This window comes from Elgaria multicarinata, chromosome 13 (genome assembly GCF_023053635.1).
Source record: "Elgaria multicarinata webbii isolate HBS135686 ecotype San Diego chromosome 13, rElgMul1.1.pri, whole genome shotgun sequence".
Classification (NCBI taxonomy): domain Eukaryota; kingdom Metazoa; phylum Chordata; class Lepidosauria; order Squamata; family Anguidae; genus Elgaria; species Elgaria multicarinata.
In genome coordinates this window covers 24,716,127-24,736,086 of record NC_086183.1, presented here as the reverse complement: position 1 = coordinate 24,736,086, position 19,960 = coordinate 24,716,127, and the positions used below count along the sequence as shown (strand labels likewise).

General features: G+C 49.5%; 1 protein-coding gene across 3 annotated transcripts in view; it reads right to left on the bottom strand.

The window, feature by feature from the left end:
• Positions 1-17,061, bottom strand: part of USF2 (upstream transcription factor 2, c-fos interacting) — a 30,303-nt gene extending 13,242 nt beyond the window's left edge. For 2 of the 3 annotated variants that reach the window (XM_063140759.1, XM_063140760.1), the window contains exons 1-4: positions 11,593-11,771; positions 5,749-5,795; positions 3,012-3,127; positions 2,591-2,710 (exon numbers count right to left, since the gene is read on the bottom strand). In XM_063140759.1, the coding sequence (XP_062996829.1) occupies positions 2,591-2,710; positions 3,012-3,127; positions 5,749-5,795; positions 11,593-11,756 (447 nt within the window). In that variant the 5' untranslated portion in view covers positions 11,757-11,771. Of the gene's footprint in view, positions 1-2,590; positions 2,711-3,011; positions 3,128-5,748; positions 5,796-11,592; positions 11,772-16,977 lie in introns of those variants that run through there. The other variant, XM_063140762.1, reaches the window with a different exon arrangement.
• Positions 17,062-19,960: the final 2,899 nt, after the last annotated feature.

The following is a 19,960-nucleotide window of genomic DNA, read 5'->3' as shown; positions in this document are numbered from 1 at the left end:
GGATGATGTGACAAGCCAGGTCAATAGCTCTAAAGCAACCAGCACACGTCCTTCGTTATTACACTATGGGAAAGACGTAAAAATATTCTGAAGCCATGGGGGAGAAAATAACCTCCCCCCACCCCCCGGAAACACACACACACACATTTGGGGACAAATTGAAAAATATATATGCAATACTTATATTTTTGGCACTCTGTATGGGGATCTAAAGTCATTTGGTTACTTTAGGAACATAAAGTGTAACACACACACACACACACACACATATTCTTATAAAATTACCTTAAAATTAAAAATGTTTAAAAGTAAACTCAGTTAGTAAATTTGTTATTATTACCTGAATAAACTATACTTAATATACCAAACGTATAGCTAAAAGGCCAAACGTGATAATTTGAGGCACCAAACGAATTTATACATTTTAGGTTCCTATTTTATGTCCGAACAGAAGGAACTTCAGTAAGTAGCACAGGGCTGGGCAGCAGATAGAGTAGGATCTATTGGTAGATGTCCGGGTGGTCTGCAGTCGATCCACAAGGGTTTCTGGCTCTCAAGCAAGAGGAAGAAGCCTTGTTTTCATCCTCAATTAGGGTGCTGAAATCTAGGAAGATTGGGAGGAAGGTGGAGTAGGTTGTGTACGTGTGTGTGTGTGTGTGTGTGTGTAGAGAGAGGAAGGATTTGTCAGGAAGCCTGGAAGACAGGAAGTCTACCAGCAGTTTACCATGAACACTTATGAGTTGGAAGTCAAGGAAACAAACTTTTGTTGCAACTTCTCCATGTGAAGCAGAATTTGCTGCTTTATCAGACTTATGTGGTGAAGTGACCTGGTTTGTACAGTTGTTAAAAGATTTTTTTAAAAAGGGATTTAACAATACCATTTTCTTTACCAGTTAAAGTACATGAAGATTCACAACCTTGTATTTCTTTGGCTAGATCTGATATGTTAAAATCCAAGACCAAACATGTTGCAATTAAGTACTGTAATGTTCAAGAGCACATCAGTCGAGGTTTCATCAAGTTGGTGTATAGGAGATTTGTTTACAAAGCCTTTGGGCATACAACGCCATGCAGAATTGATTGGTAAACTAGGTTTTGAGTTTTGCAGTGCATGAATGTGTTTGTATCTATTGTATGATGTCGTTTTCTGTTGTTAAATTTTGAAGGGGTGTCGGGGCGGAAAATTTATCTCCAGAAAGACAAGCCCTGGGGAAAGAAAAAAAAACCTGGACTTGGCACAAAGCTTCACGCAGGTGTTGCTCATCAGTGCTGGAACTGTGGAGGTTGAAAATAAGGAAGGAATTTCTCGCCTCATCCCTTAATTGAATTATTGGATGATGAAACTGTTGCATCATACTGTGTATGAAATGTATATATATCTGTGTATGTGGAAGGTTTTGCCTGCTGGTCGCTGATGGTCGTGGTGTGTATGTCTCTCGCTGTTGAAGGAAAATTTTTGTATAGGAACGTTATGCTTATATACCTCAGTAAACTCTACTGCTGAAGAAACCACTTGTGTGAGTATTTCTTATGAGGAAGGCACTCAGTCAGCCGCGCAGGAAGCCAAACGCTGGAACGCTGCTGTTTAAGCTCTGCTAAAGTACGCGGCTGGATTTGTGTGCACACTCCAGCTCTGGTACTGGAACCTCCATCCGAGCATGTATTAAGAAGCATCTCGTTTTGCAATTCTACGCCTGCCTTTTCAGAGTCACTGGGGCTGGCCAGGGAGAGAACAGACTTCCTCCCAGGAAGCATGAGCTGACACGTAAAAGAAGTCAGCAAGCCAACGCAGCCGGCACGCAGGGCCCGGCAAGCCAATAACCACATCCTCGCATGCACCTCTTCCGAAGAGGGACGCTACCGGTTTCACACTTGGCCACTGAAAACGATCCGCCCCAAGCAGGAAGCGGAAGAAGTGCCGGCCCGGCTTTCAGGGAAGAGGTCAAGGCAAGACCAGTCATGTTGCCATAAGAGAAGGCCATCAGCTCTTGACCTGCCCAGCGAGCGCAACTGCCGGGAGGTGGGACGGCCAAACCTCAGATCATCACACCTAGCTGTTTTTCACGCCTGGTTCAAAACGGGATATTACTGGAAGCCTGTTGCATGATTTCTTCGCTTGCGGCTTATTTCTTTAAGAACACAAGAAGGGCCCTGCTGGATCAGACCAAAGGTCCATCTAGTCCAGGACTCTGTTCACACAGTGGCCAACCAGCAGTCAACCAGGGATGAACAAGCAGGACATGGTGCAACAGAAGCCTCCCACCCATGTTCCCCAGCAACGGGTGCACCCAGACTTACTGCCACTGCTACTGGAGGGAGCACATAACCATCACAGTTAGTAGCCACTGATAGCCTTCTCTCCCCCAAGAATTCATCCAACCCGCTTTTAAAGCCGTCCAAATCGGTGGATGCCACTACGTCTTGTGGCAGTGACTTCCAAAGTGAGCTACGTGCTGTGTGAAGAAGCTTGTTATTGTAAGCCACTCTGGGCGTAAATATTGGAAAGGCGAGGTGCTTGTCGCTAAAAGCAAACAAAGCAGCAAAACACATCCGCAGCTGCGCTTCGGAGGCCGACGGAACTGCCCCTCACCTGAGCAACAGCCTGCTGGCCGCTAGCGAAAGCCGCCGTCGAGACCACGCTGACGGCCCCCGTTGCGTCTGTTTGACCATCCAGCTGACTGTCCGTCACCTGAACTACTCTGTATGTCACCTGGGGAAGAGAAGGCAAACGTAAATCAATAAACCCAGTTACTCATCCAGCGGTACTGGGAACTTCGGTGTGTGTGGTCACGCCCCGCACAGACGTCAAATCAAAGAGAGCCTGTTTGAAGACCATTCGGGGGCAGCGGTCTGAAACGAGGATCCTTGGCCAGCCAAATATAAACTCAGGATCCGCCCTGTTTGCTGCCCCGCAGCCTAAACTGCACACGTTATACCTGCATACGGACGGTCACACATGGAGGTTCAACACCCCACCGGTGTACCAGAAGTGCCAAGCCGGCCCCCGTTACCTGTCCTCCATTGTTCTCTGTGCGGAATTGGTACTGGATATTGTGGTCTGTAAAAGCGGCTTGCTGGACGCTGGCGATGGCCACTGCAGTCTGCTCATCCGCGTTCGTGCCGTCCCCTGGGAAAGGGAAAGGAAACCGGTTACTACCGGCAACAGGCACTCCGACGGCACGGTACGACGGCCTCCACGACACAGGCTCTGTTGGGTAAGGGGGATGCCTTGAAAAGATGGGAAAGTACAGGATTTGGGCAGCGTGTGTGTGTATATGAGAGAGAGATGTGTGTGTGAGGTACACACACAAAGATGTCTGTGCATGTGAGATTCACACACACACACAGCGAGATGTGTGTGCATGTAAGATACAGAGAGAGAGAGAGAGAGAGAGAGAGAGAGAGAGCACACATAGGCCACACAAGAGGTTTTTGAACTCTGTCACAGTGGGCCTATTTGAATGACCGGTCATCTCAGCATTTAAAACCTCTTTTCTGCTTCAACCTCTCATTTATCTACACCATAGGTGGCCAACCTGTGCCAGAAGACAACAGGATAAGGCCATGCCTAGACCCATGAGAGGCTGAAACATATCTGAGTGTCCCCTGGGCAAGCGCACCTGGCTGAGGTGGCAGCAACTCCTCCAAGTGACGCTAGGTCAGGGACACGGTGGGAATTTAAAACGGGGCTGCTCTGGATGCTGGGCTGGGGGAAGGGGGTGGGGAGAGATAATCAAGAGAGATAATAAAGAATTGTGCCCTGTCCAAGGATGCCAGGTGCCAACATCAGTCCTGCCCATGAGGCTGCCTAGCCATGGATAAAGGCCCTGCAATGCTGTCTGCCTCTCCCAGAATGCACGCCTGCCTTAGACACAGTGCAGCGGACCACAAACAGCAGTGCACAATGGGGGCGGTGGTGGAAGAGAAGAGGGCTGCATGTGTAACCGTAGCACACAGCAGAGTGGCACTTCCTTGCCCTCACGGGAGGGACCTTGCATCTCCCATTCCAAGGGTCAGATAGGAGGCGATGGGAAAGACATTCCGCGCTTGGGTCCCTAGAGAATTGGTGCCAAACGAAGTAGACCATATGGTCCAATGTTCTGAGCTGGAATAAGGTTGCATTCTATGGTCCCCTGTTGACTTAGTGTATGGTATGAAGTTGATCCCTCCTCTTGGTTTGCATGTTTTAAGGGCAAATAGAGATCGCTGTCTTAACCACCTCAGAGGGTTTTCTAAAAATTGGAATGCCTAGGTAGGAGAAGGAACAAGTGCTGGGAAATGAGAAAAAACTTCACTGTGCTCACATAATGCACATGACATGAGGGAAGGTTATTATAACAGCTGGGAATGTTTAGCTTGGGGAAAAAAGGAGGCTAAGGGGAGACATGATAGAGGTGCACAAAATTATGCCTGGTGTGGAGAATGTGGACAGGGAGACATTTTTCTCCCTCTCTCAAAATACTAGAACCCGGGGTCATCCCATGAAACTGATTGGTGGGAGATCCAGGACAATTAAAAGGAAGAACTTCTTCACACAGCACATAGTTAAATTATGAAATTCACTACCACAAGATGTAGTGATGGCCCCCAATTTGGATGTTTAATTACTTGGTAACGAGCCATGTAACATGAATTTTATCTATATGAAATGGAGGGGGGAAATCATAGTTACTTTGGAGTGTGGCAACGAGGGACAGGGCCTTTTCGGTGGTGGCCCCCAGACTGTGGAACAATCTCCCTGACGAGGCTCGCCTGGCGCCAACGCTATCTTTCCGGCGCCAGGTTAAGACTTTCCTTTTTGCCCAGGCATATGGCGGCACATCTTCATCACCCACATGTTTAGTTTTTTTAACGGTTTTTAATGCTTTATGGGTGTATGTTCTTTTTTAAAAAATTTTAAATTTTATATACTTGTTTTTATCTCAATTTTAGAATTTCTGTAAACCGCCCAGAGAGCTCTGGCTATGGGGGCGGTATATAAGTGTAAATAAATAAAATAAAGTGAAGATGCTAATCTTTCACACAGAGACGCTGTGGCGTTGTGATTATGATGGTAGATTTGGACCGGGGAGAGCTGCACTCCAGAAAACTTCCTAAGCCAGTTACCTCTCAGCCTGGCCTTCCTCGCAGGGTTGTGGTAATCAAAATGCCAGTGTGGGGAAAAGGAGAAATCCCTGTGTAGTTTGCCCTGAACCCTATAGAGGATTTATCTCAAATGGAAACATGGTACAAATATTGCTAATAAATACAATACGAAGCTGTGGTCCTCCAGACATGGTTGGACTACAGCTCCCAGCATCCTGCCGACTGGCCATGCTGGCTGCAGCATTAGAGTCCAACCATGCCTGAACCAAATCAAAGAAAACATATACTAATGGCGGTAGATGATAGAACTGATTTTCTTGTTGAACAGAATGCAACAGAACAAAGGAGTGTTTTCTTCTCTCTATCTCAAAATAATCTGCAGTGATAAATGCCATAATCTGCACACAAGGTGCATCTGTGTGAACAGGACATCAGGGAGGAAGTGAGATGGGAATTGGGATTCTGGCCACACAAATCCGCCCGGAGGATCCAGGCAGCAGAAGGCGAAAAAAACGACTCAGGTATGTTCACGCACAGACATTTGGTACGCCTTACTTATTCGGGCGGTGCCCTGGCTGTAGAAACCCCTCCCCGTGCGGGGGCTATAACTTGCTCACGCAGGGCGGTTGGGCATTTCTGGGCCAGCCCAGGGCCCCTCCTCACCTTCCTGCAGCTCGACTCCCTCTTCACCTTCTTGACCTTTCTCGTGGCTGTAACACAGATGGGGGAAAAAAAGAGCCATCATCAACAAGGCCTGTGAGAGAACCTACGGGCGCAAAGGGGCACTCCCGCGCACACTCTAATCACTAGGTCAAGGGGGTTGAATCTCATGCCTGGGGGGGAAAGTTCAGTCCATTTGAGGGGGAGATCCAGCCCACCTGGGAGTGGGGGGAGGGGAGAAGCTGACCAATCTCAGATGGGGGGACCTGGCCCACATCAAAAAAGGGGGGGGGAATGTGGCCCGCCTCGGAAGGGGGGGGATATGGACCATCTTGGAAGGGGGGAAGCTTGGAGAACGGCAACAAGGGAGAGGGCCTTTTCAGTGGTGGCTCCCCAATTAATGATCTCCCCGACGAGGCTCGCCTGGCGCAAACGTTGCTATCTTTTCGGTGCCAGGTCAAGACTTTTCTCTTCTCCCAGGCATTTAACAGCATATGCTGAGTTTTTTTTTTAACTGACCCCAGAATAGCTGTTTTAAATGGATAGTGTCTGTTTTTATGCTTTTTATGCTTTTAAAGTTATGTACATTTGTTTTTAATGTTCACTGTTTAAATCTTTGTAAACCGCCCAGAAAGCTTCAGCTATGGGGCAAGGCAGTATATAAATGTAATAAATAAATAAATAAATAAATAAATAAATCTCGCCTGCCTCGGGAGGCTGGGGGGGCGGGGTATGGATTCACCCTTCTGGACGCCCACACCCCTTTGCCCTGGTTCCACTCTCTTTCTCCCAAGAGTCTGCTGGTTTCCCGGCTTTGGAACATTTTTCTCCCCCTTTCTAAAAGGTTGAAAACCGCTCCTAAGGATTACTTACCGGCATTAAGAGCTTTAACCCACAATATGCTGGAACGTCTGCCTCACCCTCTTTGCCTTCAGCCCCCACCTAACCACCAGAATGCAGCCCCCGAGAGCGTTTTCGAAAAGGAATTTGGACCATGGGCTGAAAGCGCTTCGACACCCCTGCGTGAGATCCTACTCCCGTCCAAAAACTGGAAGGCTGATCCCACAGCTGCCACGTCAGCCCCAGAGCGTGAGGCCGTCATTTGTGCGATAGACCACTAATGCGTGCAACAGATGGATCGGAATTACATCCCAAGATTGTGTTGAGTGAAAGACCCCCTTCCTGCATTCATTGCGTGAAATGGCTTCAAGGGTATGCAGGAGCAATGGGGCTCCATCACATCCCCTCAACACCCATAGAGGAGGGCAATGAGGAAGATTGGGGATTTGGAAAATAAGCCCTATGAGGAGAGACTGAAAGAACTAGGCATGTTTAGTCTGGAGAAGAGGAGATGGGGGGGAGAAAAGATAGCACTCTTCAAACACTTGAAAGTTTGTCGCACAGAGGAGGGCCAGGATCTCTTCTCGATCCTCCCAGAGTGCAGGACACGGAATAACGGGCTCAAGTTAAAGGAAGCCAGATTCCAGCTGGACATCAGGAAAAACTTCCTGACTGTTAGAGCAGTATGACAATGGAATCAGTTACCTAGGGAGGTTGTGGGCTCTCCCACACTAGAGGCCTTCAAGAGGCAGCTGGACAAGCATCTGTCAGGGATGCTTTAGGGTGGATTCCTGCATTGAGCAGGGGGTTGGACTAGATGGCCTTGTAGGACCCTTCCAACTCTATTCTATGATTCTATGATCCTGGGATAAACCTGAGGTCTAGCTACGGCCCCAGTCTATTTAAAGTCTGGAGGTAATGACCAGCTCCTTGAATTGGACCCAGAAGCTTCGTGCCAGTCTGTGTGGTTGTAAGACAAGTGCAATATGGGGGTGGGTGGGTTGTGGCCCATCTCAGTCAACAAGTAGGACATCTTGTTTAGGTTTCTCAGTGGTTGAGGAATGTGAGGTTTGCTGAACCAAACCAGAAGAGCACAGGGAAAAATTCAGTTAGCAAAAACTGATGAATAAAATGATGCAAAAGAAGAGAAACGGAGTACGTATTGGTTAGTTTCTACCGGCTACAGAATTCTGTTCTCCTCTGTGCAGAATCTATGTTGCTTGGGCACGGAATGTATTTCCCCCACCCTGTCCCAGGGCATCTCCTACTGATTTATCAGTTCCCTGCTTCGCCTGAGACAGTCTCTCCCGGCGCGGTGCCCAGAAAGAAGCCGCCGCATCTCTGATGTGGGCAGCCACGAAGCCTCACTTCCTCCTTCCTCCGAACAACTGCAGGACCTTGATATTCAAACCCAGACATTCCTGAAAGCAGAAGATTCCGAAGCTGATGTCTGCCTGCAAGAGTTCAACATTAATATCCTCTTGCTTTCGCTGAGACGGGGCGAAGGGAGTGGGCTGAGGAGCTGGAAGGCATTTGGCTATCTGAATCCGCTGGCAGAGGGAGATAAGGCCCGTATCTCGACAGGAAGTTGGCACAGAGCAGCGCAGGGACGCTGCTGCCCTGCCGAAGAGGCCTGGGGGGAAAGAGCTGGAAAGCACGGGTGGCGAAACTCTTGGGGGATTTGGGGGGAGATGCATTCCCTCTGGGGTAATCCTTGGGGTGGTGGTGGAAACTGGTAGTGGGCAGGGCCAGGGCCCAAAGCAAGCCGGGTCACTTTCTTTCTCGCTCTCTGCCACCCCACCCCCCTCCTTTTCCTTCCTTGCCACCCCAATGAAATCAGGCCACGGGATGCAGGTTCCCATCCCTCCATCCCTCTTCTGTGCCCGGCAGAGAAACGCCGTGGAGAGCAGCAGGAGGAAAGGCATTCTCTGTTCCTCTTCTGTTAGACCCAAACACCTTATTTACTATTATTAATGCAGGTGAGCAACTTCTGTGGACTTATTTACAAGGCTTCACAAGAGGTTATGTATGAATGCCCCCCTACCTCTACCTAGCCCTCGGGTTCCCGAATAAGTCACTGCTCTCATTCACCCACCCACCCGTCCAACAACAACACCCCTCCTTAAATCTCTACCCTGGCTACGTAACTACTCTCGGAGGCAGCAGAAACACCCCACCCTTCCCTTCAAATCCCTCTCTGGCCACTGTTATTATTATTAATTGTTGTAATTATAATTATTATTTTACTTTGCCTTCCCATTCAAAATGCTCACGGTAGCTTACATGACTAAGACATTAAAATCAGATAAAATTGCCAGCAAGTACAGAAAGACCACAGATAATCATAGGTCAGAATATTTCTCAGGGGAGATTTAGCAGCGCAATCCTATCCACCTAAAGAAAGACGGCAGTGCACGTGCTGGCAACCTCAAGGCTTGACTTCTGCAATGCGCTCTACATGGGGCTACCATTGTACCTAGTTCGGAAACGTCAACTAATTCAAAATATGGCAGCCAGGTTGGTCACCAGTACATCTAGGGGTGAGCATATTACCCCAACATTAAAATCACTCCACTGGCTGCCAATTAGTTCCCGGGCAAAGTACAAAGTGTTGGTCATCACCTTTAAAGTCCTAAACGGTTTGGGTTCAAGTTACCTGAGGGATCGCCTTCTCCCATACAGCACACTCAGGTCCTCTGGGGTGAACTTACTTCAGTCAGCTAAAACTGGGCTGACATCAGTTTCCCAGAGGACCTTTTCTTCTGTCGCCTCCAGATTGTAGAATGGCCTGACAGAGGAGATTCGTAAAATTAACCCTCTGTGTGATTTTAAGGCAGCTTTAAAGACTAGCCTTTTCCGGCAGGCCTATCCAGATCAATGTAAAACCAAAAAAATTTAAGATGTGTTGATTCCTGTTCTAATGTTGTTCCCCGCCTCAATCCAAAGGGAGAGGCGGGTTAGAAATAAATAAATATATTATTATTATTATTATTATTATTATTATTATTATTATTATTATTACCCCAAAGTACACCCCTCTGCCTTCAACAGGGCCTACTCTCAAATAAGTGCTCATACAGGATTGAAAAAAACATAACATGTTGGGAAGTCTCCCTTTTCTGTTCCCGCGGCCGGAGACATCTGTGCCTGAGACCTTTGCTGTCATCTGCCCCCTTAAAAGACTGCGCCCCTTCTTCTTGGCTACCCTTTATTATGTGGGACAGCCTCCCGGAACGCACGACGACACTCCTCTTATTTTCTTTGAACCTCTCCTCTTTCATGAATCCTTTGCCCTTTCTGTTAACCTATATTTCGATGGGGGGGGGGGCAGGGCAATAGCACAAGGTGTATCCAGCCAGCACCCACCACACTCATGCACCCTTAGGTGACCAAGAGGCAGGTGGCTACCAGTTGGAGGGCCTTCTCTGCTGTGGCACCCCAGCTGTGGAATGAGCCTGGCACCTACACTATATTCTTTTAGACGCCAGGTGAAGACCTTTTTATTCTCTCTGCATTTTAACAGTCCATAAATAAATTTTAACTTTGCTGTTTTAAATTTGTATTTTTAAATTTGTGTTTCTGCACTGCTACTGGATTTTATCCTGGTTGTGCTTTTGTATTGTATTTTAGGCCATGTTTTTATACTGTTTGTTTTATACTTTGAATGGTTTTCATTTTTGTCAAACGCCCAGAGAGCTTCGGCTATTGGGTGGTATAGAAACGCAATAAATAAATAAATGATAACTTTTGGAAAACGGCAATTTCATTTCTAATCTCTCGCTAAGAAAAGCTCCAAACTGAACGGGGGAGTGGGGTCGCCCATCACCGGTTCATCCCAGTCCCTCTATTTCTCTGGACCACCATTTTACAGCCTTCAAGGACTGCACTGGTTGTTCGCTCCCTTCCTAAACCTGCCTCACAGCCCCGCAGCCTTATGTGATGCTCCCCAACTCTTTCTCCCAAGACCCTACATACTTCAAGGATACAAATAAAACTGAAGCTGAATCCTGATAAGACACAGACCCTGTGGGCTGGCAGTTCTCAGATCCGCATGGGGTTCTGCTCCCTCTGAAGAAGCATCTATGTAATTTGGATCCATCTCTTTCACTGGAGGCAAACGTGATCTCCGTGGCCAGAAGCGCCCATTACCAACTTAATACGATTAATACGCTAACTACGCCTGTTCCTGGCTAGGGATAGCCTAGCTATGGTGATCCATGCACTGGTAACCTCACGATTAGACTACTGCAATACACTTTATGAGGGCTGCCCTTGTGCCTGGCTCAGAGGCTGCAGCTCGTGCAGAATGCAGCAGCGAGGGCGCTCCCTGGGACACCCAGCTATGCTCACATAACATCTCTGTGTGTGTTTTATAAAAAAAACCTGCACTGGTTGCCTATTAGCTTCTGAGCTGTGTTCAAGGTTATATTATTGTTATACACAGTCCTAAACGGCTTGGCACCAGGATGCTTAGCAGATCGCCTTCCCTTATATCTACCCAGCCGACCTTTAAGATCATCAGAGGAGGCCTTGCCAGTCATGCTGAAACCAGCGCAATGTTGCCATGTAATACGGCAAAGGCAGGCCTTCTCGGTAGTGGCACCCACCCTTTGGGAAACCCTCCGCCATCCATTTCGGGAGGCCGAATCGGTGGCATATTTCAAAAATCTGAAAACGCACTTGCTCACCCAAACTTTCACCGGCTTGTAATTAAATTAATCATGCAGTTCCTTCTTACTGCTCCTTGTATTGCTCTTATTGCAATTGTTTTTTAATATTGTACTTTAAATGCAATTCTAATATTTATGTGTGAACCGCTTAAGGGTTTGACTACATTTAGTGGTATATAAAGATTACAAATAACTAAATTGGAACAGGAACAGGTTCCGAGGAGGGCAACAAAAACGGTTAGCAGTACCATTAGAAAGGAACCAGGTTAGGTATGTTTAGACTGCGGTTCTAACAGCATGTTAATGGTAAGAGCAGTTCGACAACAGAACTATCTACCTGGGGGACAAACGAGTTCTCTCTTCAAGGTCTTCAAGAGGATGTTGGGTGGCCAGCCATTCAGTCGCTATGCTCTGGATTTCCTGCACCAAGCAAGGGGCTGGACTAGATGACCTCAGAGAACCCTCCAATGCTACAATTCCATGTAGACACACTTCCTTCATCAAGCCTGACACTCTCCTCAATCATCTTTCTTCCCAAAGACCCTAGGGATGCAGGAAGATCTCATTTTTTTATAGCAAAGCATGCAAGCGTACCCTGTCTGCAAGCCCAACCAGATGCCCACTGCGAATATTCACAAACTGCTAAATATTTGCTTGCTTTCATTGTGTTCCCGATTCCAAGGTCAATGTGAGCAAACTGCCTCTGCAGATTGAATCAGCCACACTTTAGTCTATGGAAGAAATTTGCACAAATCTCCCATTTGATTGTGGCCCGCTTTGCGGAACTGAATTGGGCACGAGACGACCATTGCTCGTTCGCCAATCCCGAAATCAGAGTCCTCCCCGCCCACCCAATTTCCACCTATCTTCTTCTCATTCTACTCCTACTCTCACACCCTGTGCCTGCCCCACCAGAAGCACCTTCAAAATAGGGCACATTACATACAGAAGTAAATCACACACACACACACAGAGCAACCTGATTTTGCAAAATCTAGCACAGGGACAAAGAGGATAGAGATCTTCCTTTTATTAGCACCGGGGACGTAGAAGGGTTCTAATTATTCTTCCACCCAGTGGGGGTGGGGAAAAATGTCTCTGATTAGAAGGGGGACCTTATGTACATAACAGAGGAGGGAGCTGCGAGGAGTCTTGCTAAATCAGGTTTAGGCAATTCACAGCACACCTTTGGGAATTTGAGGATGAGACAAAACCTTCCCCCCTCCTGGAGGCCGACGTGGTGCAGTCCAGGAAAGGCTTTACCACTTGATTATGCTGCGTGTATAAAATGGGCCTGATGCTAAGACAGCAGCGAGTGTGGGGTTGCACAGGTACTCTGCCCCCTCCCAAAAAATCATACATGGTGCACGCTTCGCATTTCTGTGGCCCGGTGCAGGGGTGAGCAACTTGTGGCCCTCCAGAGGTTTTGGCCTGTAACTCCCATCAGCCCTTGCCAGCACAGCCAAAGGTGAGGCATGATGGGAGTTGCAAACCAAAACCTTTCCAAATTTTATGGCAGTAGAGGCTGATGGCGCCAATGTCAGTGGGGCAGTGAACCCGCTCCAGGGTTCAGCTAGAATTCTAAAGGAGCTATCTAAGGCACCTGCTTTATCGAGACCCCTGGCTACTCAGCTACCAGCCTAACCCCTGCCCCAAGCTTGCCCACAAACACATAGGTGCCTTTCCTTCCTGCCTCCTTTTATCTGTGTATAAACCACACCCCACACAGCAGGCACCAGCACTTGGCACACACTGTGAAAGACTGCCCCACCCTCCACCCACCATTTTTCTTTCTTGTCCCAGCCCATGAAGCTGCATCCTGAATTAGCACTGTCCAGAGGAATTGTGGGAATCCTAAAGGGCAGCTGGACCCAGCTGCCTAGGGTTGCTCTGAGTGATGCTTCCGCAACAAAGCAAACTTTCTGGGGGTCTTTAGCAGAGGAAAGAGTTCACCAGAGGACACTTTGCTGACACCCCAAGAAAACTGGAGCCAGTCCTAACACCTTCATCATACACTAGGCAACTGTATTCATATGTTCTTCATCCCTGTTTCCAATTAACAGCCCCTAATAGCTGGGGTGGCCAACTGATAATTTGGCCTACATCTCCCATCATCCCTCACCATTGGCTATGGTGGTGGGAGTTATGGGAATTGTAGGTCAAAACTTATGGAGGGCAATAGTTCGCCTACCCCTTTCATGAGCTGTACTACCTCCTGCCCATCAGGTGTTCACAACCCACCCCAGGGAAGAGTTGCGCCAATTCCTAGGTTGCTTAAGCCAGGAATTGCCACCACCGAGAGACATGATGAGCTGTGTGCCCATTGTTTCCATTTTCACTTAACAACCCAGGAGTTGTTCTGTGATGTCCAGACCCGGAAACTGCCATGGGTCATGAACTGAAAACGGAACTGACGAGCATGTGGCTCATCCCGTCACTTGCCAGAAGCAAAGCCCAGGTTAAACAACCCAGGAATTGCCGCCGTTACATGCGAACCAAGTCTAAGTGTATGTCATTTGCTCTCGGCTCCAAGTGGTGGATCCCTGGGTTCTAGCAAAATGAAAAGAAGATCCAACAAGTCTGAAGTCTGCCCAACCCTGGTGAAGAGCTAGATGGACCAATGGACCGATGCCATATAAGGCAGCTGCCTACTTTCCTCTCGGTACCATCACTGATCTCTGTCTCTTCTCATTCCTGTCAAGTCATACTTCTCTTACCCCGACCTACATAGAAGTATTTAGGCTGCAACAAGAGCACATCCACACCCTCTCATTTAATCTCCTCTCTCCCTGCCCCCCCCCCCCAAAACCCTGCAAATGCCCTAATATGAAAATCATGTGTCTGTATACATGTGTGTGTGGCGGGGGGGGGGAGGGGGAGATGGATAAGCAACTCATTTAGCTCCTCTTATAGGCCGTCAACAAAGGTAAGATAACAAATCTTTCAGCCCCACTGTAGCATATTGGCAAAGCAGTGTGATGTGTGAGCCTCAAGTCCCAGGTTCAGTTTTTATAAAATAAATAAATTAAATGATCAGCCTTATAAATAAGCCCTCCCACATTATTAGTCTGCAAAATTCACTAGCCTGCTAGGAGTTAGCAGAGGAAAGCTTAGATACATTTCTATTCTGGGTGCCACGGAGGGGGTGTCTCTTCTCCACCAGCCTGCTCACTCACCTGCATCCACTTCCTGGTCACCTATGGCGACCAGGAGAGCGCTTAAAGATGAGGCTCATGTATTTTATGTTTCTGCATGTGTAGCCCAGCCTTCTTCCAAAGAGCTCAGGGCAGTCTACATGGTTCTCCCCCCATCCCCACCCCATTTTATCCTCACTACAACCCTGTAAAGTAGGGTAGGCTGAGACATGGTGATTGGCCCAAGGTCACTTAGTGTGTTTTGTAACTGAGTGGGCATTTGAACCCAGCTCTCCCCTCCAATCCTAGTCTAACACTCTTAAACCCAAACTCAGAAGGGTCACTTGGCCTTAGACAACCTCCCTACTTCTGTCCACCCTCCCCCCCTCCCCCATGCAGTATGATCCAAAGGCACATGATGCAGCAAATCCTCCTGAAGCTAAGCATTGCTTTGAGATGGGAGGCAGCCCAGGGCTCCTATAGAATCACCTAAATTCTATTGGAGAAAAGCAGAATATAAATAATAATAATAATAATAATAATAATAATAATAATAACCCAAAACAGGGGTGGGCAACATGTTCTTGGAGACTGCTAAGATGCCTCCCCCCTCCCACATTTTTTTTTTATTAAATAATAAAGTTTTTGCTGGCAGCAGCCCAGGTTGCTTCAAAACAAAGTGAGGGTTAAGGTTTCCTATTAGGATTATTGCATTTATTGTATTTTTTTTAAAAAAGTGCTGACGTATTTTATTTTACGTACAGAGCTTTGTAATAAAGCACTACATAAATTATTGGTGTTACTATTGACTCTCCTTTCTTAGGAACAACTCAGCTTTGCTAAGTCCACGAAAGTGACTGGCAGCTTTTACTAGCCAAACGCATACCTCTCTTGGGCTTACTCACAAACTGCTTTTCTAGGTGACGAAACCTCCCCAGCCTGGTCACCCAGAGGCCAGTTTTCCTCACCACAGGCGAACGCCTGAGCAGCTCTTCACGAGCCTGGGGGAAATGCCAGAGCTTAAGCAGGGGTGAAGTTGTCCTGCAACCCAAGGAAAAGGGGCTACCTCTAAGTGGGGAACACATGACAGGAGTGTGGCCCGTAGGTAGAGGGGGTGGAAAGTGGCCCCTGGGCTCCCTCACGTTGCCCATCCCTGTCCTAGGGGTTCCTCGACACACATCCAGGGCTGTTTCACACATTACAAGGCAGCAAACCTGAGTTTGCAATTGAGGGTACACAGCTAAGCCCAGCTCTCTAGTGAATGAACCTGTATATGACACATGTATTGGTCAGGTCTATACTGTATGTGCATGGTATTTTAGGTGTACCCACAAACATGCACGAAGTGGCTTTTGGCCCTCTGTGAGTGGGACCCGAGTTCCTGGCCATCTCACCTCCACAAGCCTTTAAGACCCCACCAGCAGTTTCTGCTCCCCCCCCCCCCCAGGTCCCTGTCCAGCAATTCACCCGGTTATTTTTATTTGTTACATTCTCCGTCCCCCACCCCCTTCCACTACGACGTTCTGGATAGAGAAGGGTGTGGGAAAGAACCCCCTGCGCTGCAACGACCCTGTGAGGTAGGCATGGCCGAGAGATCGCAAATGGTACAAGGTTGCCCGGTAAGTTTCGAAACCTGGGCCTAGTCAAGACACTCCAACCCAGCCTTCCTCAACCCGGCACCCTCCAGATGTTTTGGGGGTACATCTCCCAGCATTCCTGACCATGGGCCGTGTGACTTGCAGTCTCAAACATCTGGAGGGCAGCAAGCCTGGGAGAAAACAGCTGCAACGGCTTCCCCACACTGTCAGGCCCACGGAGCCATTTCTTTGTCTTCCCGTCCGATCCGTGGAGCGCCCAAGTCTGGTTGCCTCTCAGGACTGCTTTGGCCACTCTTTGCTGATCGGGCGGGCCAGTCCATCTCTCCCCTGGCACTTTCCCCCACCCCACCCTTGACGCCTTCCACCCAACAACCAAACCCAGTTCCGTCCTTTCTCCCTGTGACACCAAAACCAGGGCGCGCACTTCGCTTCTCCTCTCCCAACACCTCCGAATACACGCCAGCCGAGGCTTCTCCGTCTCTTTCGCCCACCCCCATCTCTTCTGACATTTAAGATCTGGGGGTGGACGGGGGGGGGGGAGAGAGAGAGAGAGAAGAAAGAAGATCCTGTCCCCTACGACGGCACAGACACCTCCTGCACACAGCCTCCTCCGCCCACCCTTTCCTATCCTTGATCCCAGGCTTTCAACCCCGCACTCCGGCTCCTTAGAATCGACTCCCCACCCCCTTTATACCGCCTTCCCACCCACCCCACCCCACCCCCCACCCAGGTCCCCGAGAGCTGGTCTCCCAAGCTCTGTGCCTCGTCCTCCATTTTGTTCTCCCCCTCTCTGCGCTGCCGTCGCCGCCACCACCGCAGGACGACGAGGAGGAGGAGGAGGAGGAGGAGGCGGCGGCGGCGGCAGCGGATCATGGCTGTCTCCCTCTCCCCTCCCCCACCCTTCTAGGCCCGTGCAGAGAAAGGCCGGCGGATCCCCGGGAAAAGAGGGGAGAAGGGCCGGGCTGGGGAGGCTAGGATCCCTCTTCTTACCTGGAAGCAGCGGAGGCGGTGGCTGTGTCCAGGCCGGGATCCAGCATGTCCATGGGGGGAGAGGGGAAGGGAAAAGGGGGGAGGGAGGGAGGGAGAGGGGGGAAAGACCCCGCAGCACCAGGGGGGGAGGGGTGGGGAGGGAGGCAGGAGGAGAAGGAGGGGATGAGTTTTAAATCTCACGCCGGATGGAGGCAGAGGGGACGCGGAGCAGACACGGGAGCCGAGGCGCTGATCACGGGGACAAACACTCGGGTCATGTGAGGAGGAAAGAGCGAGCGAGCGAGCGAGTCTCTCCCTCCCCTCCTTCCCCAGCTGGGAGCCCGGGACACGTGAGGGGGAAGAGACGGGAGAGCGTGGGAGCCCGAGGAGGAGGAGGAGGAGGAGGATGCGGATGCGAGAGCGGGGGACAAACACGGGGGACCGGCGGCGGCGGCGGCGGCTGCAGATGGAACGTCGGCGGCCTGCTTTGGAACGTCGGCGAGCGGCAGCGGATGGAACGTTGCAACAATCCGAAGCGAGAGGGGGAGGGGATAGAACGTTGCGACGATCCGGGGCGGGGGAAGAGAGGGAGGGGGAGGAGGAGGGGGGAGGGGGAGGGATGGAACGTTGCAAACAAGCGGCCGCCGCCGCGGATGGAACGTTGCGAGCTTCGATCGAACGTTGCGACAGTGCGGGCGGGCGGGCGGGGGAGGCGCCTTTTTTTTTTTTTTTGCTTGGCGTTGTGTTGCTTTAGAATGTTGCAGCGGCGCAGGCAGCGAAAAAGAGAAAAAAGAGCGAGAGGATTTTGTGCGGCGGGGCTACCGCCGAGGAAAGTAGTGGTGGTGTGGTGGTGGGGAGAACTTGTGTGGGGAGGGTGCGGGATCGGCTACTCAGATTCTTCCTCCCTCCCCATTTTTTTGTGGTCCCAGAGCGCATGCGCGTGTGCTCAAGGGTATGGGCAGCTGCTGGAATTGGGGGTGGGGTGCTGACAGTTCAAACCTTCCCCGCCCTGAATAGTCTCCCGCTGGTTTGCGGGGGAGAGGAGACCGGGTCTGGGATCCATTTAGCTTAAGGCAACTCCTTAAAACTCTGTGCGTGTGTGTTTAAGACTGCAAAATGCTCCGCGCGTTGCGTCCGGGAGCAAAGGCTGTCGAACTCGGCGTCCGAGTAAACAAGCGCAGGCGCGTTCCAGGTTGGACATTCCGACGTTCGCCCTCACGGAGCGCTGTCGAGCATGCTCGGCGCGGAGAACGCTGGCAGGGGCTGCGATCCTACGCGCCCTTTGCCTGCGAGTAAGCCCGGTTTGAGCCTGGGATGGCGCTGTAAGAGTGCGGCCCGGCTGCCCGGAAGCGCAGGGCAAAAGCCATCCCTTGTGGGATCCCAGGGTCTGAAAACGGGCTTCTCCCCGCGGTTGGCTGCGTCTAAACCTGCTTTCCGCATGTTGTTTCCACGGTACGTGGAACAGCTCCCTTTGTCCCGCATTTAACTGGTTATCCATTTCGCTGGATTGCCTCATAGGCTGGGACAGGATAATTCCCAGAATTCCTAGCCATTGGCCATGCGGGCTGGGGCTGATGGGAGTCGAAGTCCAAATCATCTGGAAGGCAATAAATTGGGGGGAGGGGGAATTGTATTTGGAGAGAGATTCGCCTCCCTTCGTGGTTCATACTTGTACAAAACCTCTTGCCACGGATCCCATCCAGATGTATTGGACTACATCTCCTATCATCCTTAGTCAGCACTGTGATGGCTGAGGATGCTGGAAGTTGTAGCCCAACCCACCCGGAGGGTGTTAGGTTGGGGACGGTTGCCCTATTGTTTACTTTGATGTCTTGAGCATGCTCAGATGCAGCAACAGAAGCCCCTGTGCCCTCTTCTTGCCCTTGCTTGGAATCCAGTTTTGTCAATCAACATGGTGGCAGGAGGAATCCGTTTTAGGAGAAAGGGGAGAGGGACAGGGATTGTGCGAGTCCATATATTACAGTTATAGAAGGCTAAGATATATAGAGGGGGAAGTGAATTGTAGATGGCAAGGAGAGAGCATGCTCAGTACTTTACGCTTACATTGCAATCCAATGCATGTCTACTCAGAAGTAAGCCCCATTGATTTCAGTTGGATTCTCAGGCCCTCCATACCACAGAGATTTAAGGTGGCACCAAACATGTTCTGTTTTGTGTGCCACAATGACCTTCATGGAATATAATACAGTAGAACATAGGAAGCTGCAAGGCTGGGCAGAGGGGGGTGGGCAGTGGGCATGGGCCTATGATTTTGAGGGGAGCTACGATTTTGAGGGGGCCTACTCCAAATCCCCGTGGTAGAGGCAAATGGGAACCCTTTGGTAAAGATTTGTTACAAAGTAGCTCTCCTGTGAGTGAGCAGTACTGACTCCATTTTGATGTGAATTTCAAACTCGATGCTGTTTCACCCGAAGGAAATTTATGGTCAAATATTGAACTTGAGATTGGGCAATATTTCCCCAAATGTCCTCATCGCGTTGCACATTTTACTGTCATTGCCAGCAACAGTGGCCTCTAATGAGAGGAGCTTAAGTGCCCCAAAACAGATCAAATCATACTTTCGGTCTGCGATGGTGCAAGAACGTTTGAATGGATTATCAGTTTTGAACATTGACATTGACAAGGCAAAGTTGCTTGATTTTTCTGTTGTTGTTGATGAATTTGCCCAAAGAAAACCATGTAAAGCGTTTCTGAATGTGAAGAAGTAATGTCTTATATACATCTTGAATAAAAGTGCTTGCCGTTACCTTTTTTATAAATCGTTCTAGTTCATATGCATTTAGAACTGATTAAAAAAATACTTAATGAGCAGTTTGAAATGGGACCTACATTTCCCATCTGGCCCGGGCCTATTACTAGCTTTGCCCGGCCCTGGGAAGCTGCCTCATACATATTAGGTTGGTCAGTTGGCCCATTTAGCTCTGTATTAGTTCTTCAGGGTTTTAGGCAGGAAGCTTTCCATCCCTATTTAGAGATGTGGGGA